Consider the following 24,277-nt stretch of genomic DNA (forward strand, 5'->3'; position numbering starts at 1 on the left):
GCAGGACCCCCTAAGAATCTAATGAAAACTACAGACCAGAAAAATACACATACACACATAATTTTTGCATGCAATTTCAGAGGATCCATGAATCCCATTAATTCTAATGCTCTCATCCTCAGGACCTATCTCCGATAAAAAATTTCTCCTCTAGGGCCTCATCAGATGTCAAAAAACTAGGGAAAAGATCACGTTGTTGTAACCAAAAAGCAAATGCAAATACCCAAGTGGCTAACTAATTTATCACACATCCGCCTTTCAACTTAATGACCATTGATTGAGACTTATGATATGCTGAATGGCATACGAGCTTCTCTGATATTCCAAGAACCATGTTATAAAAAACAAAAAAACAAAAAACACAAGGATTTTAAGGCTTCTTCCTGCCAGCAAGGTCAAGCCGGCCCCTGCCAGCAAAAGTCAGCCCCCAGGGAGTATAAATTGGCACAACCACTTTGCAGAGCTATTTGGCAATGCCTCATGAAGCCAAGGATGCACAGAGTACACAACTCAGCAGTTCCAATCCCAGGTAGATTGCCCTAGAGAAATCCACTGGCAAGAGTGAGGGGACAGCTTGGTTCAAAATAGCCCAAAGCTGGAAACAACCCAAAAAGATAAATACATGGTAGAATACTCATACTGCAGAATACGATGCAGCAGGGAAAATGGATGAATGAGACCTAGTCTTGTCAATCACATTAATCTCGTGGTGAGTGCAGAAGGAAGGCTGTAGAAGGAAATGTTTACACAGAAACCTAAAACTGTGTAAGAATGCACTACTTATATTTCTCATATATTTATGTTGTCAAAATATAAAGCAGATACTACATATTTCCTATACCCTTATTTACACATATATAAAAGGGCAAATACATAACTGGAAATGCTAAACACAAAACTCAGGAAGTGTTTCTGCACCAGGAAGAGAAAGAAACAAGGACAGGGAAGAGAACACAGGGGACTTACACTGTAAGAGAAAGATTTCATTTGGGGGCGCCTGGGTGGCTCAGTTGATTGAGCGTCCAACTCTTGGTTTTAGCTCAGGTCATGATCTCAAGATTGTTGGATAGAGCCCTGTGTCAGCCTCCACACTCATCGTGGAGTCTGCTTGAGTTTCTCTCTCCCTCTCCCTCTGCCCCTCCACCCCCCCTCACAAGCTCTCTCTTTCTCCCCATTCCCCCAAGTAAATAAACAAATCTTTAAAAAAAAGAAAAAGAAAGTTTTCATTCCGATGGTAGGCTGTTGTTCCATCACCTACCTGTCCTCACCTCTTCCACTCTCTCCCTCACTCTGTTCCAGCCACTCTGGCTTTCTCACTGTTCATCAAACGTATCAGACACAGTCCAGCCTCAGCACCTTTGAATGTGCTATTCCCTCTGCGTGGCACTTTCCTCCTTTAGCTCATTTACTCACCTCCTTCAGGTTTTCATTCAAATACTGCCTTCCCAATAAAGTCTTCCCAGTTTTCCAGTCCTCCTGCTCATAGCATGTCTTCTCTGTTGATTGTTTCTCTGTAGCCCTCACTGCCACCTAACACACTAGATATTTATTCATTCATTCATTCATTTAGTTTTTCTTCACCACTTGACTATCTGTTGCACAAAAGGAGGGACTTGTATCTGTTTTGTTCACTGCTGTGTCTCAGAACCTGGCACATAAGTGTGCAAAAAATATTCATTGAATGGGTATTTGTATACATGAATATTTGTTATATTATTCTCTATTTTTTGAATGTCTGAATAGTTTGTTTTGCACTTAAAAAAAAAGATTTATTTTAATTTTTTATTATATTATGTTAGTCACCATACAGTACATCATTAGTTTTTGATGTAATGTTCCATGATTCATTGTTTGTATATAACACTCAATGCTTCACGCAAGGGAGGGGAGCACGACTGTGGTAGGGTGGAGCAAAGGGAGAGGGAGAAAGAGTGCATCTCAAGCCAACTCCACACTGAATGTGGAGCCTGATCCCATAACCCTGAGATCAGGACCCAAGCCCAAATCCAGAGTCAGATGCTTAATGGCCAGAGGCACCCAGGCACCCCTTTGTTACATACTTTTAACAACAACAATAACAAAGTCAGCTATTAGGATGTTTCACAGACAAGTTTCTTACTAAGGTAAGAAAAAGATGCCCAATATCACAACATGTTCTTGGAACTTGCCAAGGTCCCAAGCCACAGAACTATGCGAACAAGAAACAGAGGACCCTCAGGGAGCACTCAAGCCCACTAGAGCTAGCCCAGGGTACCCACAACAGACTACTCAAATCTGAATGCCTCTACCAAAACAGCCCAATATGACAAAGCTCTTTTTGGGAAAAGCAACATTGCTCTGAAACAACAAATGTGCTCAAAACCTGAATTGCAGGAGCACAGCCACCACAGCATGGGTGCTAAGACCCATGACATCTGCCAGGAGAGACGGGCTCTGAAACAGAGCCTAGAGGAGAAATTTGATCCTCGAAGAGAATTACAACCCCAAAGAGGATGGCTGTGACCCCACAGAGGAGAGCTGTGACCCCATACAAGGGAGCTGTGACCCCACAGAGGGGAGCTGGAACTCCACAGAGGACAGCTGTGACCCCCAAGGAGAACTGTGACCCCACAGAGAACAGCTGTAATCCCACAGAGGACAGCTGTGACCTCACAGAGAACTGTGACACCACAGAAGACAGCTATGACCCCCACAGAGGGGAACTATGAGCAATGAATAGGGGTCTTGGAAGACAAGCCAGTCTTATCTTGGAGGAGAAGAGTGGGTGGGCAGAGGAGCCAGAAATGAGCACAAAATGGTAATGTCTATGCTGACATCTGTTACAGAACTTTGGGGTCCCTGAAAGAGCCTGACTCGCTACTCAGCAAATCCACCTTCCTTTCTTCTAAGCACAGTCAAATGTTTCTCAGCTTCCCCTGCAGTGATGTGTGTCATGTGAATAAATTCTAGCCAAAAGAACAGGAAAGGAAGAGGCCTCTGCCAGGCCCATAAAACCTTCCTAGTACCACTTTGTGTGCTCATTTCTCTTCCGTGGTTTGGTGTAGACAAGCACAGAGTTCTTGGAAGCTGTGAGTCAACAATGAGGAGTCACAATGTGGCAAGGGCCTGGGTTCCCTCAATTACTGCTTGAAGGAGAGAGCCCTGCCAACAAGGAACAACTGTTTTGGACTTTCAATGAGTGAGAAATAAATTTCTGTTATGTGTGAAATATTACCCAGTTTCTTTTATTGTTGTTGTAACAGCTAGTGTTACCTTATACAGAGGGTCCTTCATGGAAAGTGTATACACACTCACCTTTCAACTGTGGCATGCTATATACAGATCCAAAAACTCTTCTAAGATGGTCACTGTACCTTATCTAGCTTGGTTTTCTCCATAGCCCTTCCATAAACCATTACACTCAGAAGTCCTCAACAAACATTTACCAGCTAGAAATCAAGACCAGCTTGGAATAAAGGCATCCCCAAGTGAGACAAAAGGACCACATATGCACAACAGTTAAAAACTTGATTTCTGGAATCACATAATAATATTAGGTTCAAATTCCAATTCCACTAGCAGGGTGATCTTAGGCAAGTTCATATCTGTGCTTCAGATCTCTCCGTGGTCCCACAGGAATATTAATATTTCCTAATTCATTGGGTTGCTGTGAGGATTAAATGAGAGAATGCACAGAAAGCTCTCTGGAAGCAGTCAACACTAATAAGCCGTTATTCTAATTGTAACCAAAAGCATCTACTGCAACATGCAGCCAGAGTATGGAGATGGGTGCAAGATGCAGAGGAATGGTGAAGAACATGGGAACTCAGCCTTCCCGAGCCCAGCCTGTACACACCAACCAAGATGTTTCCAAAGTCTTTATAGTTCGAAATAATTCTAAGAAGCACAGCATCTGACACTTACCCTGTTAGCACCACCACAAAGTCCATCACGTTCCAACCATTCCTTAAGTAAGAGCCTTTATGGAAGGCAAACCCCAGGGCGATGATTTTAATGCCAGCCTCGAAACAAAAAATTCCAATGAAGTATGGTTCTGTATCATCCTGGAAGGGAGAGAAGGTAAGGTCAAGATCTTTGGCTGGGCAGAGGGTGGCATAATTGGGGACCTTGCCCACCCAGACATCTCTACCCATTTTTTCTCACCTCTCCTACCCTCCAGCACCCATTTCCCCCCAACACATCCTTCCCAGAGTTCTCTTGCTTTTGCAAGAGAGGCAGAAGCGTGGAGAAAGTACCCTCCTTCTTTCCTTTTGGCCAATCTCACATATTGCTTGGTCAAACAGAATTGTTTGTTTGGATCCATGATGTCTAGTATAGCAGCCACTGGTCACATGTAGCTATTTAACTGTAAGTTAATTCAAGTGAAATACAATAAGAATTCAGTTCCTCAGACACAGAAGCCACATTCCAGTGACTATTATATCAGACAGTGCAGATGGAGAGCATTCCCATCACTGCAGAAAATTCTACTGGAAAGCACTGGTTCATTATGTCTGTCACACAGATCACTCAAGGCCTTTGAGGTTAGACCCCGTATACTAACCTCACCCCTGGATCTGACACTCGTGAAGGGTCTCAGCTGGTATGCACCAGCACAGCTCTTCAGGTTGCTAAAATACTGGAGTGATACTTCTGCATTTGCTGGCAAATGGCGAGTGTCCTGGTCCCCAGACCCTCACTGAACCTCCTGTGAGTTTCTGGCTTCCAGCTGGTAGTCTATAATATTTTAAATTAAGCTGTAAGCTCCACTCCATCAGAGCCCCTACATGGATGTTTTCCAAACTGTTATGAAGTTTCTCAAGCTTCAATCCTTTCTGCCTTCATGATTCTTTTCCTATCAGCTTGCCATGATACTACTATTTGCTTTCTATTTTTCTAGCTGACTCTCTTACCTTCACCTTAAACAAAAACCAAAAAAAAAAAAAGTCTTGAAATCATAAGTTTAATAGGTTAGTGATATGTTTTAGAATACATATTATAATTCATACCTATTAACATTTAGGTGCCTTGAGAACCATCTATATTTTGTGGATTAGGAATGAGTGGATTCTTACACCCCCCCCCTACCTACCCTTGAGCTATTACAGCTGGATCTGAAAAGGTGACAGAAAGGAAAAGAAGTCTCCTTCTTTGCACTGTCAGAATGCCAGGAGAGGAACCAGGGGGCTTAGGGATGGGTAGGAGGATTGAGAAAAATCTTAGTGCTAGTTTGTAGCTCTGCTGAGTTTCACCAAATGAGTAACTTTGAATGAGGACTGTGAACGTCCCCCAGAGCTGATATCCATGACAGGAGACACAGAAGATAGAAGAACAAGCCAAATGACACCAGATGCAAGGAACCAAGCTAACATCAGAATGTGGGACATGTCTTAGGGCTATGGGACTAGTTTCTGCAATAAGTCAAGGGCAGGAGTAAAAACAGTTACTTTAGTTTAAAGGGCTTATGCAGGAATGCCTGGGTGGCTCAGTTCATTGGGCATCTGTCTTTGCCTCAGGTCATGATCTCAGGGTCCCTGGATCAAGGCCCACATCAGGCTCCCTGTTCAGTAGGGATTCTGCTTCTCCTTCTGCCCCTCACCCTGCTTGTGCTTGTGTACTCTCTCTCTCTCTCTCTCAAAAATAAACAAATAAAATCTAAAAAAAAAAATAATAAAAGGTTTAAGCAACATAACAAAATCTAGGCCCTGCTTGGATCCTGGTTTGACCAAACTGACCAAAAAATGCTATTTCTGAGACAAACACGAAAATCTGATTCCTGACTGGGTGTGACATGGTTCCAAGAAACCACTGCAAGTCGTGTTAGGTGTAAAAATGTCACTGTGGTAATGGAAGAAAAATGCCCATATTTTTAGTGATGCAGAGTTAAGTAATTACATGGCAAAGAACTGACAAGTTGTGTGGGATTTGCCTTCAACGATTTTGCCCAGGAAAAGACAAACCAGTGAAATCCAAGGGGACAAGCAAAGCAAACAGGGCAACGTCTTGAAAAACAGTTGAATCTAGCTGAGGGGTTCATGGAGGGGTTCATTGTATTATTCTCTCCATTTCCATGCATACTCAACATCTTTCACAAGAATTTTGTTTCTAATAGGATGTTTCTATGGACCACATAAACACTTGTCAAACACTGTCATCCTGGTTGGCATTGGGTTTGCCAGGTCTGGAGGGATGAGTCATGAAGGCCTCTCTCTCTCCAGATTATTGGTATTCATGAAATTTAGGCTTCCCAGGTGGGGGGGCTCATGATCCATGATCCAGCTCTTGGCTCCAAGACTGAGAGTCCACTCTGCCCTCTGTCCCCACCCCCACCCCCAGCCATGGCAGCTTGCCTCTAAAGCAAAAGAGAGACCCCCTCAAGAGAGACATCACTTACCAGTCGTTCAGACATTGGGGTCTTGTCATCGTCGGGTAGGTGTTGTTCCAGAGCAAGGACAATGCAGTTTGCTATGATGGTGGCTAAAATCATATATTCAAAGGGAGTATGGAGGAATTAAGGAAAATCTTTCCAGCTTGTTTAGGCTCCCAGCAAAACTCAGCAGAAGGTAGAGAGATTCCCCATTCTCCCTCTGCCCCCACACATGCACAACTCCCCCCCATTATCAACATCCCCCCCCAACCAAATGGTGCATTGTTATAATCAATAGATTTACACCAACACAACATTATCACCCAAAGTCCACCGCTTACATCACGGCTCACTCTCGGTGTTGCACACTGAGAAGTCTGGACAATAACATGCACCCACAACGAGAGTGTCCTGTGAAGTAGCATCATTGCTCTAAAGACCCAGCAGATGACTTTTTAAGGAAAATGTAGATGTTATTCTCCATCTCACCTCCAACATCCACAGAGCAAATATTAATTCAGCACATACTGGGTGCCGGGCCCTGTTCAGGGCACTGGGGACACAGCTTACAGTAAAAGAAAGAAAAATCTCTGCCCTCATGGGGAAGAAGTGAGTGTGTGAGACAACCACACATATAGAGCATTACAAGGTGGTGGATGCTACACAGAGAAAAAGCAGGAAAGGAGGTTGGGGGTTGCAATTAAAGTACGGTAGTCGGGGTGCCTAGGTGGCTCAGTTAGGTAAGCATCCAAGTCTTGATTTCGGCTTAGGTCATGATCTCAGGGTTGTGAGATCAATCCCCACATCAGGCTCTGAGCGTGGCAGGGAGTCTGCTTGAGATTCTCTCTCTCCCTCTCTCTCTGCTCCTCCCCTTCCTCATGTTCTCTCTCTCTCTCACTCTCAAATAATAAATAAGTAAACCTTTTATTTTTAGTAAATCTTTTTATAAAATAAGTGCAGTACAGTGTTCCGATCTGATGCCCAAAGCACAATCAACAAAAGAAAAAATAGGCAAACTAGACGTCACCAAAATTAAAAACTTTTGTACATCAAAGAACATCATCAAGAAAGTGAAAAGACAACCAACAGAACAAGAGAAAATATTTGCAAATCATGTATCTGGTAAGTCTGGCATCCAGAATATATAAGGAACATTTGTCACTCAACGACAAAAGGGAGTCCCAATAAATAATGAGCAAATGGCCTGAGTAGATATATCTCCAAAGAAGATATTCAAATAGCCAATCAACACATGCAAACATGCTCAACTTCATCAACCATTAGTGAACTGCAAATCAAAACCACAATGAGGTACCACTCCCCATCCACTAGAGCTAAAACAAAACAAAACAGAGCAAAAACAAAACAAACAAAAAACCCCACAGAAAACAGTAAGCATTGGCAAGGATGTGAGAAATTAGAACTTTTGTGTGTTGCTGGTGGAATGGTGCAGCCTCTGTGGAAAATAGTTTGGTGATTCCTCAAAAAGCCCACAGAATTACCATATGATCCAGCAATGCATATCCTAGGTGTACACCCCAGAGAACTGAAAAGCAGGTACCGAAACACATATTCATAGCAACACCACTGCAACAGCCAAAAGGTAGAAGCAGCGTGGATCACGGATGAACAAAAACTGGTCTATCCGGACAACGGAACCATCCTTGGCCATAAAAATGAAGTGCTAATACACAGCACAGTGTGGAGGAACCTCAGAAACATTGTGCAGAGTGAAAGAAGCCGCGCATAAAAGGCCACATACTGTATGATTCTGTGTGTGTAAGATGTCTAGAACAGGCAAATCCACAGAGTCAGAAAGCAGATGGGTGGTTGCCAAGGGCCGGGGGAGGGGGTTGGGAAGTGACTGCTTAATGTTTTGGAACTAGACAGATAATGTACAACAAACACTCTGAATGTACTAAATGCCACTGAATTAGTCACTTAAGAATGGTTAATATTGTTACATGAATTTTACCTCGATAAGTAGAAAATAATATGGTGGTCAGGGTAGGCCTCCGAGAAGCTACCTTTCAAGATCTGATGGAGGGAAAGGGTAGTCTGTGTGGTTATTTCCAGATGTGGCATTCCCTCTCCCTCCAGGCACAAACTCCTTCTTGCCTCCTGGGAAAACTGCTCTGGGCGGACAAGGCCTGGTGACCTGCTGGAGGGTCTCTACTTGGGGAGGGCCATCCGTGCTCACTTTACATGAGGACCTGATCTGCTGATCAGCTGGTGAACCAGAATGTCCCCTGTCCCCCTGCCAGACCCACACAGGCACTGTCCAGTCAATCTGGGTGTAGAGAAGTGGGTGTCAGAAGGGAAAGCCACAGGGTACTGGTCAGTCTGGAGTAGAGCTTCTCCACCTTGGTACTACTGACATCTGGGGGCAGGTCATTCCCTGTGGTGGGAGTGATGAACAACAGCATCTCCTTCTCTCCAGTTCCGACAACCAAAACGTAACAACATCCAGATATTGCCAAGTGTCCCCTAGGAACACCGGGTCCATTGTTCTATGGAAGGATCAAAGAGCATGCCCTGGTGGACTTGGCCATGTGAAACCCCTGGCCTCCTCCCAGCTGTCTCCCTTGGAAGCCTAACTTGCCTTGTTCTGTCCTTTGGCCCTAGAGTTAGGTTGGGCCTTTTGGAAGCTCCATAAAACCAAAGGATCTTATAGGCTGGTGGAGTGAGAGTATATACTCACTTTCCAGGTGGGAAAAGAAAGTCTGGAATGGACAACCTTGGGGGTAAGAGCCTAAGTAAACCAGGAAAACCAGGCCTTTGTCACCGGCTTCGGCCTTTGCCTCCAGCTGAAAGCGGCTGAGCTGCGCTTCGTGCACACTCTGAAAAGCAAATCTGACACTCAGGGCAATTTGGGGAGCCAACAAAAGCCGGCCCTGCCGACGAGTGCCTCTGATTGGCTTCCTGCCTCCAAGCTGACAGTCATTAGGAGCACAGAGAACAAAGCTGGGCTATGTTGCACAAATATTCCATTCTGCCTCACCCTGCAGCCCAGAAAATAAGAGACAATATTTGTATACAGAGAAGCAACGCCAAGCCCTTCCCTGGCCTCCCCTTGCCGAGGCTTCTGAAGCCATGATTTGAATCTGATGATTTCACTTCCCTTCCCTGCCAACTAGCTCCTTGCTCACTTCTGTGTGGAGCTACTGGCTCACTCCTGGGGTAGAGGGGGTGTGTGGCCTCCTGCCCCTAAACAGCTGGGATGTGACTTCCTCTCCATCAGACTTGAGCTGAGGTTCCAGGAAGAGTCCCAGAAGACTGGCAGCAAGCAGCACTTTCAGGGTTGCATTATCAGGATTTCAATTGTCCAGTGTCACCGGATTTCAGGCCCAGAGCTCTCCGGATAGAGGAATGAAGCCACAGCATGGGGGAGAACGGAAAGAGGCTGCCCACTCCTACCTTACTGCTTTTTTCTTGTCAAACATGGCAATACTGGCTATCAAATATTAACCCTTCTCCCTCCATGCACACATGGATCCCGCCAATGTCCACAGATCTGCCCCCCCATGGGAACTGGCAACATTGACCTCATACCCTTGCTACTGAATGGCCGCAGAAGAGCATCAGCTGCATCCTTTAGAAATGCAAAGTCTAGCCCCCCTCCCCCCTCGCTGACCTGCTGAGTCAGAATCTGCATTTTAGCAAGATCTTCAGGGGATCTGTGTGCACAGTGAAGTTTGCCTTAGATCTATTTCAAGGGTAGGAGGAGACCAGGTAATTGTGGCTTTGAGTCATCTTAAGAGAGGTGGGGGCTCCCCTCTCTCCTCCACATTCTGACCCTAGGAGGAAACTTTGGGAGCCCCAGACCAGTCTTCTGGCTGCACACAGGTAAAGGGGCTGGTAAGAAACCCAAGATCTTGATGAAATAAGAGTAAACTGGCATGAGACAAATATGCAGAAAAGAAAATTCCAGCTGACATGGAAGGAGTCACAGTCTTCCCATGACTCCCATGTCACTCAGAAGAAAAGCCAGTCTTCCTGGCAGCCAGCAAGACCCAGCATGACCTCCCTGCTCTCATGACCTCTGTCTCCCTGTGTTGGCTCAGCTGCAGCCACACTGGCCTCCTCCACATTCCCCAAACACGAGGCATGTCCCACACCAGGGCCTTTGTACCTGCTGTTCTCTCTCCTGTAATATTTTTTCCCCACAGACCCACATGGTTCCCTCCCTCACTCCCTTTAGGTCTTTACTCAAAGGTCACAACCTCATAAGACCTTTTACCTCTTGCCCTGCTTATTTTTTTCCTCGGCCCCGTCCCTGGTCAAATATATGCTCTATTTTTCTTCTTTATCTTGTTCACTGTTTGTCTTCGCTAATAGACTATAAGCTCCATGCAAGCAGGGATTTTTGTCTACTTTGTTCACTGCTTTGTTCTCTGCACCTAAGAGAGCATCTGTTTTTATAGTAGGTGCTCAATAAACACCTGAATAAGGAAGGAAAGGTGGGTGGGTCCTGGTTTGTGCATCTTCTCTCCCCACTCTGTTGTATGCCAAGTCTTGGTGGCCATGTCAAGAACATAGCTTCTTAAAATATGCATTGAAGTGGTAGGCACATGGACACAGAGATGGGGTACTGTGTTCTTGGCATGGGAAGAGATGCCTCACCCCAGGCAGAAGTCAAAGGTAGTCCAGGCAGGGGGAGGTGAGGCTTTCTCAGCCCAACCCTGAGTCGTGCCTGTTCCTCCCAATTTAGAAATCCTGGGTTCTAACTCACAGCTGCGGTGAGCAATGCTTCTGCTAGCTGAGCTGAGCTTTCCTGCTCCCGGATTGGTTCAGGGAGAAAGCACCTGTGTCAGCGGGATCCAGAATAATCAGCCAGCCGAGAGGCCAAGGGGAGGGAGTGCGGGGAGAAGAGATGAAAGGGGAGAAGCATCCCTGATGGGAGGAAAAGCTGGCTCCTGAAATGGCTTGTGGAAGTCAGGATAGCAAACAGCCCTGCAGGCAAGCGCAGACACACAAAGCTCCCCGCCTCCAAATTAAATTGATCAGGACCACAGAGGCCCCAGAAAGGGGTTGTGTGTGACACTGGAAATGACCAAGTGATTCTTCCCAGGGAAGAAGAGCTGTATCTGCTAACAGGATCTGCTCTTGGGATCCAGAACATCAAAGAAAATCAGTTTGCAAAGTAGGCATGGCTGATGGTTCCAGCTCCTTAGCAAGACCTTGTAGAATGTCTAAGTAATTCATCCTTCTCCTTATGATCTCCCATCCCTACCTTGTTCCCAGCTTCCTGTGGTTGTTGTAAAAATCAAATCAGGTTTTTTAACTCATCAAGACCTTTCCTCTAATATAGGGGCTGCCTGATGTTCTGAGGAAACAGATACTTCAGTGAGTCAACCAGGCAGTTGAACTTGTAGAGAGAAGCCAAACAGACCTTATTTTCATGTTAGTTCCATGCTCTTCACAATTACCAGGAAAAGAGCGGGAGGTACCAGGGTCCGAGATGTATGAGTTTAGGACATATTCTTTGCTTCGCTAAACAAATGCCAGCATTTAACTTGGCAATATGATAAACTATTATGGGCCCATTAACAGGCACAACAACCTAATTACAGCTGTGTTTATCAACTGCTTCATTGGGCAGACACTGTGCTAAGCATTTTACACTCGTTTCAGTTAATTTCTTGCAACAGTTCTACAAGGTAAGTTGCAAGCTCCATTTTCCAGATAAGGAGATCAAGGCTTAGAGAGGTTAAGAGAATTGCTCACTACCACAGAGGAAATACTGGAAGAGCATTCCTCACCCCAACATCCATGCTTGCAAACCAAAGACCATCCAGCAGCTTACTCTTATTAGAAGGTGGATAGTTTTTTCTTTATTTAAAAATTGGAGTTGGGGTACACCTGGAACCTTAACCATATGGATGAAACCAAATGGATTAGACCTCAACTGAATCCCAACTACCACAACTGAATGTAGTTGTATTCATGATCAACAACCGCAGGCTAATCCATGCCCTCATAAACCCATCCCAAGCGGGCTACGTTAACGAAAATTTTACCTTCCAATACTCCAGAGAGTGTCCAGTTATCAGACATGGAGTTTGAACTCTCCAATGCATAGAACAGCCAAAAGCCAAGCCTACAAAAGAGCTTTCCACCAGCCCATTAGCTAGAGACTCTAGTGGTGACAACACGACTCAGGGCGACTCTGGGTGCAGCCTGGGAACTTTTCAGCACCATGGCCAGCGGCAAGCGGAGACGCTTAATTTCACATCCATCCAGACATAGCAAGCCTGGGGCAGGGCAAGCAACCAGCGTCAAAGATTAACACACTCTAGACATTTGTAAAGACCTACATTTCACATCTAGGGTAGAGAAAAAAAAATTCATTATGTCACCAGGAAAATCAAATGAAGAAAAAATTAAAAACCCAACACCAAAGAGATGTGATGTGTCATTTGTTTTTTAATATAATCAAAGAAATTTCAACACTTTGGTTCTATAGAGAGAAGTCTACCCAGGGCATCTGGATCAAGCTTCTGCTCAGAAAACTGGAAATACTACGTGAGAAGTCATAGAAAAAGTAGTTAAAAGGGTTTGGGGGTCAGGCATGGTTCTGATGTTGGCCAAAAAAATCTCCTTTTCTGAGCCTGTTTCCTCATATAAAATTAAAAAGTCATGCTTACATTGCAGGGCTGTGAAAAGAATGAATGGACACCCACAATACATTTAGAACAGGACCTGGGATATAGTCTGCACTCAATACATATGTATTTATTATTTACTCTGGTTCCTGCATTGGATCTTAATATTAAGAAAACTTAACATGTTTATATAAAAAAGAAACTTAACATGCTTATAAAAGCATAAGATAGGGTTCATCTCCTTGTGATCATGCAATCAGTGCTTATATTATTATGTTTATGACAATGACAGCTACCAGTATTATTAATCTATCCTATGCCTTTTTTGCCATCCAAGTCTCAGTCCCTTCCCTTCACTGGAAGCTTTCAACATGCACTCCCATCATGGCTGACCGAGCCTTCTCTCAAATCTGAAATCATTCCCCAAACAGGAGGCAGTGAAGTTAGGCGATCCACTCCACAAATACTGGGCTCAAAATAAAAGTTGCAGGGTGCCTGGGTGGCTCAGTGGGTTGAAGCCTCTGCCTTCGGCTCAGGTCATGATCCCAGGGTCTTGAGATCGAGCCCCGCATTGGGCTCTCTGCTCTGCAGGGAGCCTGCTTCCTCCTCTCTCTCTGCCTGCCTCTCTGCCTACTTGTGATCTCTGTCTGTCAAATAAATAAATAAATAATTCTTTAAAGAAAAAAAAAGTTGCAAAAATCTCTAGCAGGTATCCCATATAAGTGGGATTATACAACATGTGATTTTTTTTGTCTGGCATCTTTCATTCAGCATAATGATTTGGGGGCCATCCATGTAGGGGTGTGTACACGTACTTTGTTCCTTTTCATGGCTGTGTAGTATTTCATTGTGTGGAATGCATTCCATTTTATGGATGTGTGTGTGGGTGTACTTCAATTTATTTATCCACTCACCCACAGATGGCTATCTCGACCTTTTTGGCTATCCAGGATCTGTGACTCAATAGAGACAAAATACAGAGTCACGTTTGCCACGAGGAGGTGAGGAAATCAGGAGCAACTGCTTCATGAGGCAGGATTTCCTTTTGGGGGTAGGAAATGTTTTGGAGCTAGATGGAGGTGGTGGTCACCAGATGATGTGAATATTCTAAATGCCACTGAATTGTTCACTTTAAGATGGCTAATTATATTATGATACGGAGAATCTCTAAAAAAAAAATCTTCAATTTCTAAAAAACTGTTGTTGGTTGTGCTTCTTTTCTTTCTCCTTGATTCTCATAGTTCCTATTATATGCTGTTACTCACTGACTTTCCTCTGAGCCATGAACCACGAACAGAAACACCACCCAGGCAGCTCTCAAGATCTTTCTTTTTAAATAACTGCTTTTAGTTATAAAAAGAATGTTTATAACATTTTTAAAGAAAAAAAAAGTTGCAAAAATCTCTAGCAGGTATGTTTATTGTATTCTTTTTAGTTTTAAAATTTATATTGTATTATTTAAAAAATGAAAAGCCCTTACCCCAGCCCACAGCCCAGGGATAACCACCATTAGCAGTTTGCTGTCTATTTTCCAGATTTTTCCCTACACATGTTCTTTACCCTGGCTGCTGTGTCTTCTTGAGTTACTCTTCCCCTAAATATGGGCAGGGCTCATTCCCTTGTGTCCATCAGGAGATACCAAAACATTATCTTCCCAGTGAGACCTTCCTGGCTACCAGGTCTAAAGTCTCAGCCCCACCAATACTGCCACCCCCCTCCCTGCTTGCTTTTTGTTAATTATTTTAGCAACTTATCACATCAAACTACGCATTTTACTTATTTACTTTATTACGTTGATCTCTTACTGAAATGTCAGCCCCATCTGGGGCTTGTTCTCAGCTATGTCCCCAGGATTTACTGCCCAACACATAGCAAGTGCTCGATAAATACCACCAAATGAGTGAAAACAAACATACGAAATCATATTTTCCTTTTATAAAAATGCCATTGTGTTATGCAATGTTCTGACCTCTGCTGTACCCCTCACAGCACTGGACCCATTTTCCCATATTGACACACTGGATCGCCTTCTTTTAAAAGGCTGTGCAGTATTCTTGTGAGTTAATGCATCATCATTTCACATTTTCTTATATGCTTCCAGTTTGTCTCTATTACAAAGCTGTGATGAGTAACCTGCTCACACAATCACATTCCCTGAGATGTTCCCTCTGTCCAGGCAAGTCCTTCTCCCCTTGTGTGGTACTGTCAACCTGTGCAGTGATCAGTGAAATCTTCCATGTCCTTGGCACTTGGCATCTTCTCTGAGCATTTCATCAACCTCTTAGCTTAAACTCAAACCTGGAAATTCCGTGAGGGCCATCAACTCCAAGGCCAAGGAGATCACTGGCAGCTTCAAATTAGTCCCCGAGAACAAAAAGAAAATCAAACCCGAGGCAGATATCTGCCATGATTGCCCCAAGGAAACCCAGTGAGGCCAAGGAGAAGGGCCCCAGGAAAGCAAGTGAAAAAAAGGACCCTCTGAATCTAAGTATGGTAAGACTACCCAAGAAGCCAGGAGAGGTGAAGAAGGCCCTCTCTAAACTAGTTGCAGCCAACAAGAAGGCCCCCAAGATAGGGTATAAACAAGCCAAGAAATTCTCCCTCTTCTGACCAGACAAGCCATGAAAGTCTTTCCCAGTGTCACTGGACTCAGCAGGAAGTCCAAAGTTAAAGGAAGTCCCAGCAGCCAAGATGCTAAGGCCCACAGGAAAATAAAAGCTGAGAGTCAGACTGGTAGAGCCGGTTACTCTCTATGACTTTCAATTTCCACGGGAAGACTACTGCCTATGCTGGCCCCTTCCTTCTTAATCACTGGAAGAGATCCTTACCTCTTCATCAATGCCCCTTATGAACTTCAAGGCACTCCAGCCATGCATGCCTAGGAGCCACACCGGCCATCTTCAAAATACCCTTTCCCAGCATCCTTCTCTTTAGCCGCAACTTTCCTCCTCCCAGCTTACTAGCTCTCCTAAATGCAAATGAACATCCATCCCATGAAACCCTGCCACTCACTGACTCCACCATTTCTCAGCACCCTCTCCTCACTTCATTTCCTTCCTTGTCAACCTTACAAAGGTTGGCTATATATCACTTCCTTGCATTTCCTTTGCTTCTGGAGAGAGCCCATCCCTGGTGAACCCAACCAGTTGCCTTTTTCATGCTTGTACAGAGGTACATTCCTGAATGAGATCAATGATCTGGGCTGATGATGTTAAATTCATTATCCTAAATCTCAAAATGGGCATTTGAGAATTCTAGCATCCTAGATGGGAGAAGATACCAGTCAGTGCGTACTGGTGTACTGCTAGGAATGACCCACTTTTGGGAAGTTAATATTCTCCCATCATTAGAAACCCCACCCTTGTCTCAAAATTTCCCTCCAGACGCAAATCCATTTCTCTGTTACCCTTGATGAAGAAGTTGACTGCATGTATTGCTTTCACTTCTCCACTTTGATTTCTTTTTCTTCTGCCTGCTCCTCCAGGCTGTCTTCCAGCTCCATCACTTAACCAAAACTCTCCTAGTGAGGATCACCAAGGACCTCAAGGTTGCCAAATCCCAGGACCTTTTCAGGCTCATATTTCTTGGCTCAGCTTCTTTTTATCTTTTTCTACTACCTTCTTGTCTCTCTTTCTTGCTCCTTTCTTACTCAATCTCTCACCATTGGTCTTCTCTGGGGCTTAACCCTAGGTAATCTATTCTCTACCCATATCCACTGTCTAAAGGCCTCAGGTATTGGGATGTGTTTTGCCACTCTCCTGAGTGCCCTTCCCCCAACATATCCACTCATCATTCTGCTTGGTGTCCTGGGAGAGACAAGGTTGGCTCCTGTCTCATCTCCTGCCTTCTGGGAAGGTTTGTTCAATGGGAAGCGCCAGCAGGAGATTGGAGGGAAGAAGGAAGACTTGGGGTATTTCTTTATCCCATATGCGCCCCACTACAGTGTCAGGTTCTGTTGATGGCTGTGTCTTGTTGTGCCTTCTGACAGGCACTTCTGACCTCATAGAAGTGTTTACTTTCATTCCCTAGGGCTGCCATGGTGAATTACCACAAACTGGGTGGTTGAAAGAACAGAAATTTCATCTTTCACAGTTACACAGGCCAGAACCCCATAATTAAGGTATAAGAGCCCCCTCTGAAAGCTCTAGGGTAGGATCCCTCCCCTCCTCTTTCAGCTACTAGAGGCCCTGGGTGTTCTCCAATTTGTGGTCACATCACTCCATCCTCTCCCTCTGTCTTCACATGACCTTTCTTATGTCTCTCCCCTTCTCTTCCCTCCTAGGAACACTTGCCATAGAAATGGCTCACCATTACATTCCCAGCGCCCCTTCCAGTACCAGGCACCTAGCAGGACGCCAATCAATGTCTGTTGAACAAGCAAATGAATCCACATCTGTTTTATTTCTCTTTACCTCTCAACAGCAATTCTTTCTGCACCTTCCACCCTGTTTTCCAGCTCTCTCTGCTGTTGTACTGCCGAGCCAAGTCAAACAGACTTTCCAGAATGTCCCAAGCCCCCACTGCAGCTCCTTCACATGTTCCCTGGACACATCCCCAAATATTTGGGTCTATCTGGCCCTTTCTTCTGCTGGCCCCACCATCTATGAAGATTCTCCTTGAAGCTTTATCTTAAAAAAAAAATAAAGCAACATATTCTGTGCCTCCAAAAGAAGCTTTTACTTTTGCAAACTCTATTGATTTAATCCTAGAGGCTGCTGGCAGCAGTCCTAGGAGCTTAATCAATACGACAACACCCAGCACAGCCGGGACATCAGGGAGCCTTGGCCAAAACCTTCTGCTTGGGTCTTCACTGGCCCTGACTGAATCTCTTGCAACTGCAAGATTTACAGTAGGGCACGAGACATTTGCAATTGCTCCAGGATCCTGCTTAGGTGAGCAGAAGAAAATGTCTTCAAGCTCAAGGCACTTCAGAACTATTTGTTAATTTGCACTATGGTTGATTCCATGGAGGAGGGGGGGTGGGAAGAAAGCAAGAAATCAAAGAGAACAGAGAAACACTGCAGGTTCTAGAACTCGGGTATAAAGAGCAGGAGTAGAACTGGCAAAGAGAAGGTGGGGAGAAGGAAGAAGAAGTGTGCAAAAATTCAAACTTGGGGGGCACCTGGACGGCTCAGTGGGTTAAGCCTCTGTCTTCGGCTCAGGTCATGATCTCAGGGTTCTGGGATCGAGCCCCGCATCGGGCTCTCTGCTCAGCAGGGAGCCTGCTTCCTCCTCTCTCTCTGCTTGCCTCTCTGCCTACTTGTGATCTCTGTCTGTCAAATACATAAATAAAATCTTTTAAAAAAAATCCAAACTTGGATTAAGTTAAAACAGGAATTCCTTCACCCCTCAGCAGATACTAAATGATCAGGGAAGGAGAGAGAGAAGGTCATAAGAAGAAGGTGGTTGAGGGTAACCGAATCAGTGCCCAGGGCTTTAGAAACCATTCATCTGCTTGAAGGAAAAGTCAAACAATTCCTTTCACTAACTTTTTTCAAGACTGAAAAACAGGGAGAGGAATCAGAGGCCCCATAGAAAGCAGGCAAAGGGGAATACTTGTTGGCTAGTTTAAATGCACATTGGGGTGCCAGGATAGCTCAGGCAGTTAAGCAATTGACTCTTAATTTCAGCTCAGGTCATGATCTCAGGGTCATAGGACTGAGGCCTGAATTAGGCTCTGTGCTGGGTATGAAGCCTGCTTAAGATTCTCTCTCTCCCTCTCCCTCTGTCCCTCCCTGCTCCCTCTCTAAAAAAAAAAATTAAAATTTAAAAAAATTAAATGCATGTTAAGTATACATAACTCTCACAAGAACACTGTGTTTCAACTTTAGTCCCAGAGCCCAGATGAGGAGGTATTCTAGCCCCAGTATTCTACATCTTGCTGTAGTCAAACATCTCCCAAATCTCAGTGGCTGAAAGTACCATGGGACTATTTTCTTGTTCATGCTATGTGCCCACTGCCGGTGGGATGGGGACTCTGTTCTATGCTGCCCCCTCTCCAGTGCCTAGTCTGAGGGAGGCTCCATCTCTGTGCATGCATGATGGTGGAGGCAGCAAAAGGAAACACAGTGAAACATACACTGATTCTTCAAGCTTCTGTCCAGAAGCAACACAAGTCACTCGTCCTCACATTTCATTGGCCAAAGCAAGTTATAGAGCCACACCTGACTTCAAGGAGGTAGGAGAAAGAACACTCTACTGTGAAAACAGAGAAGAACTAGAATTATTAGCTGAGGAAGGTGAAGGATTTCCACTCAGGTAGACAAAATGACATGCCCAAAGTCGAGCAACGTCAAGGGTGGCAGATGTGGGATCAGAGGTCAGGACTACAAGGCCCCATGCTCTTTAGATCCTATGGTCTTGCCCATGACAGAAGCTGAGAATAAGACTTACAGTGGAGGCAGTGGGGAAAGCAGTGGGGAAAAACAGAAGCTGATCAGTGGGTAAGTGGAGGCAGAGGGAGGGAAAGCTAAAAGAAGCCAGAAAGTGAACACCAGAGCCTAAGAAGAGATGTCTCATCTTTAGAAACTACAACACATCACACACATCAGGAGAGGGGTGGGGGAGTTTCATACCATTTTCAGAGAGGTCAACAGTAACAGAGAATGGAGAGGAGATTTATCTGAAGCCACATAGGGAAATGGGGGCACAACCATGAAGAGAACCTGAATGCTTCTTGCTTTGTTCCCCAAAGCCGCCATCTTGGCTCAGGTCAAAGGTCCAACAAATGCTGGTTGGTGTTACAGCGGCCCCAGAAAGCCAAGGCCAGGGCTTGCCAGGACTCCCATCAGATGCACTCTCCCTCCCTAGACATGTTCCTGCACAGTTCTGGGAAACCTGGACCAGAGTTTGATGGTGTTCCAGAACGGATGGCTTGGCCCTTCTGACTACTCCTCGCTCACCCCAACCCCAGGGCCGAACTGGAAATAGGACAGATTCTGACTGCAACACAGCCAGCCAGTATTCGGGAATTCCAAATAGATGGGTAGCCCATTTAGTTTTAGAGCAAGGCTTCTGGAAAGAACTTGCCGTTGCTGCCAATGAGTCATGGCCATTTCAGTTATGAGAACCCACTATGTGTCACCCAAGTGCTGTTTGCACATGAATTCAATAAGCCTTCACCGCCTATCTGTCCAGAAATCCTACTGGTCAACCTTCAGATTATATCCAGAATTGGTGGTTGCCAAGAACTGAAGGAAGGAGGGGGAATGACTACTACCCTGTATAACATTTCTTTCTGGGGGATGAAATGTGAGTCTAAGTAGAGCTGATGGGGGCATGCAATCTAAGCCACCTCCCCATAGGCTAGCCAGATTTTATGACAATTTGTCATCCTATGACATCACATGACATCGTTTGACAACTTGTCAGCCCCACTGTCTTCACAATGGACAGGGGGCTCCATGGGCTTAGAAACCTCATGATGGTTTTCTTTCCATCCCATATTTGCAGATTTATGGATAAATGAGGACCCAAGAGCCCCTTTGTCCATGAGGAACTCCTAAACTACTCCCCAGACAAATCCTCATCTCTCTGTCCTTGGAAACTAGAGAACTAAGCTCCTCCCTTGAGCTGTTTTATAGATTTTTCCCCCCTTTTTCCCTTTCATTCTTTATTATATTTATTTATTTATTTATTTTTGTCCTTGTTTCTTCACTCTGGAAGCAGACAGTTCTGGCCGGAATGCCACCTGCATCCCTGTAACACACACACATCATTGTATGTTGTGACAAGTGCTATGAGGAATGATGAAAGAAACCAGGGAGGGGGGAATGGGTCAGGAAAGGCACTGAAGATGCACTATTTCATGCAAAACCCAAGGGATATTTAAGGGTTCACCAAGTGAAGAGTTGGGGGAAGGTCCAAGAATTTCACAGCAGCTTTATTAGCAATGGCCAAAATGAGAATGAACCCAAACACCCATCAACAGGTAACTGGATAAGCCAAGTGTGGGCTTTTCCATACCACTGAATGCTAATCAGCAATAAAAATGAATGAAGATATATGGCACACTCTCTCAACACATTTATGTGCAGGTGCTGTTCTAGAGGAGAAGAGGGAAGAGCCACAAAGTAGGATGGATGCAAGCAGAGGGAAAAGCCCGTGTGGAGACACTGAGATAAGACTGTGCCTGGTGTGTTTGGGTCAGAGAAAAGAGGCTGGGGTAGCAGAGAGGGTGAGGGGACACTACGGGGAGAGGAGCTCAGAGATCCTCATGGGTTTCCCCAAGGCACAGAAAATCAGCCATGGGCAAGGAGAGTGGTAAGTTCCAGAGCTCAGAAATAAGGGAGGGATGGTGCGCCTGTGTGGCTCAGTCAGCTAGGTGTCCAACTCTTGATTTTCATGATCTCAGGGTTGTGAGATCGAGTCCCGTGTTGGGCTACACATTGGGCATGGAGCCTGCTTACAATTCTCTCTCCCTTTCTGTCCATGTCCCCCTCACTCACTCTCACCCTTTCTCTCTCTATAATAATAATAAACAGATTTTTAAAAGATTTTATTTATTTATTTGAGGGGGAGAGAATGAGCAAAAGCATAAGCGGGTGAGGGGAAGGGAAGAGGGAGAAGGAGAAGCAGACTCCTTGCTGAGCAGGGAGCCCGACATGGGCTCAATCCCAGGACCCTGGGAACATGACCTGAGCTGAAGGTAGATGCTTAACTGACTGAGCCATCTAGGCACCCAATAATAAACAAATTTAAAAAAACTAAATGGGGCACCTGGGTGGATCAGTGGGTTAAAGCCTCTGCCTTTGGCTCAGGCCATGATCTCAGGGTCCTGGGATCGAGTCCCGCATCGGGCTCTCCGCTTAGCGGGGAGCCTGCTTCCCTTCCATTCTCCTGCCTGTCTCTCTGCCTACTTGTGATCTCTGTCTGTCAAATAAATAAATAAAATCTTAAAAAAAATAACTATATAAAGGAATAAGGGAGGAGGAGAGGATGGAGAGAGGCCTGCCTGAGCTTAGAAAATCTGCCACCCTCACCCCCCATGTCTTATCAGACAAATAAGCCTAGTATTAGAACAGCCCAGCGGCCTGACATGCTTTGCTGAAAGACAGGAGGAGCAAAGGAGGGAAAGAAAAGCTGATTTTGTAAGACAATAATATAAACAGAGAAATATGGAAAAATCACTGATACATAATAACACATACTAGATTCGGCCCTGGCAAACTATGGCCTGTGGCATGTTTTTAAAATAAAATTTTATTGGAAAACAGCCACACTTGTTCATTTACTTATTGTCCATAGGTGCCTTTGCTACAACAGCAGAACTGAGTGGCCCCAATAGAGATCTGTGGCCCACAAAGCTTCAGATCTTTAATATTTAGCTCTTTGCCGAAAAAGTTTGCTGGCCCCTGTACTATAACAAAAAGACAGAACTACATATTACTACACTAAGTCTTTATAGCATATATTAACATACAACTCTATAACATAAGATAATAAAATCACTAATATAACAACTACATTGAATGCTTATTCTATGTGGGGCAGTGGACTAAGCTTTTTTGCCTCCATTATTGCACTAAATCTGTTTAACAGCTCGCTGAATTAGGACATTATCATTATGTTTCTTACCGATTAAGAAGCCAAGAGCTTGGGTTCAAATCCCACCTCTGTCATTCGTGGGGTGTGAGACCCCAGAAGAGTTACTAAACCACTCTCTGTCCTGGTTTTCTCCTTTGTCACCTGGAATGATGACAATGCCACCTACCCCTCAAGGCACTGAGAGGACAAACTTATTTGATGCAACTGAGGCACTTGGCACATCGTCCAGAACTTTCGAACAGAGGCACTGGGAGGTAAAGTCACTTGCCTGTGTGGCCAAGCCCAAGGGGTTGAGCTGGGATGTGAACCCATGCAGCCATCACTACCGGAAGCAGGGATGCAGCAGAAATGGGAAGGTGATGAAAACCCAGAACCAAGAGCTCATGAGAGCAGAGGGAGCAGAGCATATGGGCCTAGGGGACATGGGTCTATCTGCCACACTCCTCAATGCAGGGTGGGGTGGTTTGAAGGTTGGGACCTGGTAGGTTGGCTGCCAGAAACAAGGAACCTGCTCTTCCGCTCTCTGTGGAGGGGAGGACAGGTCAGTTAAAGTTGAATAGAGGAAGGCAGGCCAGTGACAGCCCTAGCATCACAAGGGTTCAAAGAAGTGGGCAAGGCTGGGAGGGGACAGGCCATTGTTACAGCCACTGGGCTGATCCTGGAGGGGGCTGGATACCGGGAACACTGCTAACACAGCTGGGCTGGATTGGGATAGGGTGGACAAGAGCCATTGTTAGCATGTCCAGACTACAATTTCACTTGTGCACCTACTTCTGGCTGCCAAGACAGGCTCCAAAGAGAGGGAGGGCAGGAAGCAACTCCTCCAATTGCTTCCTGCCCATGGGACCTGAGTCCACGTTCCTGGGCTCAGGCTGAGAGCCCTCTCCTAGGCAGGAGGCCCTCTCCTTAGGCAGGAAGCTTCCCTTGCTGCCCCATTCAGGCACTTCCCTCCACCCCAGCCTCAGGTTAACCTTGCTAGAGGTATAGACTGCCCTCTAAGACCCCAACTACCAGCTCTCTAAGCAGAGGGCCCCACGCTTCCTGGCATAGAAAGGAACTCCTTTCAAAGATTAAAAGATTTCCACACAGAGTGAGAAAATAATGAGGGAGAGAAAAGAAAATTATCTAGGAGGGCACATAGCACCCAGTAATCACTACCACCACTAATAACAACAATAACAAAACAACGAAGTAGACTTTTGACACCCAGGAACTAGATTTCTCTTTGTGAAAAAGACAATGGGATGTGTTCACTGAGCCTCGTCCTCCTAGATGCACACATGGACTAAATGTCCCAGTGTTCCCTGCAGTTAAGTGGGCTTCAGGTGCTGGCTGTCTTCAGCTACCCAGAATCCACCATCTCACTTCTTTCTGCTATGCCTGGGGAGGCTGAACTGCGTAGATGGCCTCATTGAACTCCCTACCTTCTGGCTTCCAGTTGGGTTTAGACAACGGGGAGCCATGGCAGGAGATGCGGGGAGTGCATGAAGCTGGGGTATTCTGCCAATTTTCTGAGGTTGCAGCTTGAGTCAGACAGCTTTTGTGCTCTCTCTCATCCCATCTCCCAACCTCCTTCCTCTCTGTTTTCGTTAATTTCCCACACCTCTCTCCCTTTTTAAAAATTAATTAATTCACTCATTGGAGGGTGGGGAGACGGGGAGAGGGAAAGAGAATCTTAAGAAGACTCCAGGCTGAGTGCGGTGTCCCTAGGCGGCGTGATTTCCTGACTCTTAGATCAGGACCTGAGCAGAAACCAAGAGTCGGCACCCAGGCACCCAGG

General features: G+C 45.3%; 1 protein-coding gene across 8 annotated transcripts in view; it reads right to left on the reverse strand.

Annotated features, from left to right (window-relative positions):
• CACNA1A (calcium voltage-gated channel subunit alpha1 A) overlaps positions 1-24,277 on the reverse strand; it is a 286,551-nt gene that overhangs the window by 168,747 nt on the left and 93,527 nt on the right. For 7 of the 8 annotated variants that reach the window (XM_059389171.1, XM_059389172.1, XM_059389169.1 and 4 more), the window contains 2 exons: positions 6,374-6,479; positions 3,904-4,043 (listed from right to left, as the gene is read on the reverse strand). In XM_059389171.1, coding sequence (XP_059245154.1) covers positions 3,904-4,043; positions 6,374-6,479 — 246 coding nt within the window. The remainder of the gene's footprint in view (positions 1-3,903; positions 4,044-6,373; positions 6,480-24,277) is intronic. The other variant, XM_059389174.1, reaches the window with a different exon arrangement.

The sequence above is a fragment of the Mustela nigripes genome, chromosome 2, assembly GCF_022355385.1.
Source record: "Mustela nigripes isolate SB6536 chromosome 2, MUSNIG.SB6536, whole genome shotgun sequence".
Classification (NCBI taxonomy): domain Eukaryota; kingdom Metazoa; phylum Chordata; class Mammalia; order Carnivora; family Mustelidae; genus Mustela; species Mustela nigripes.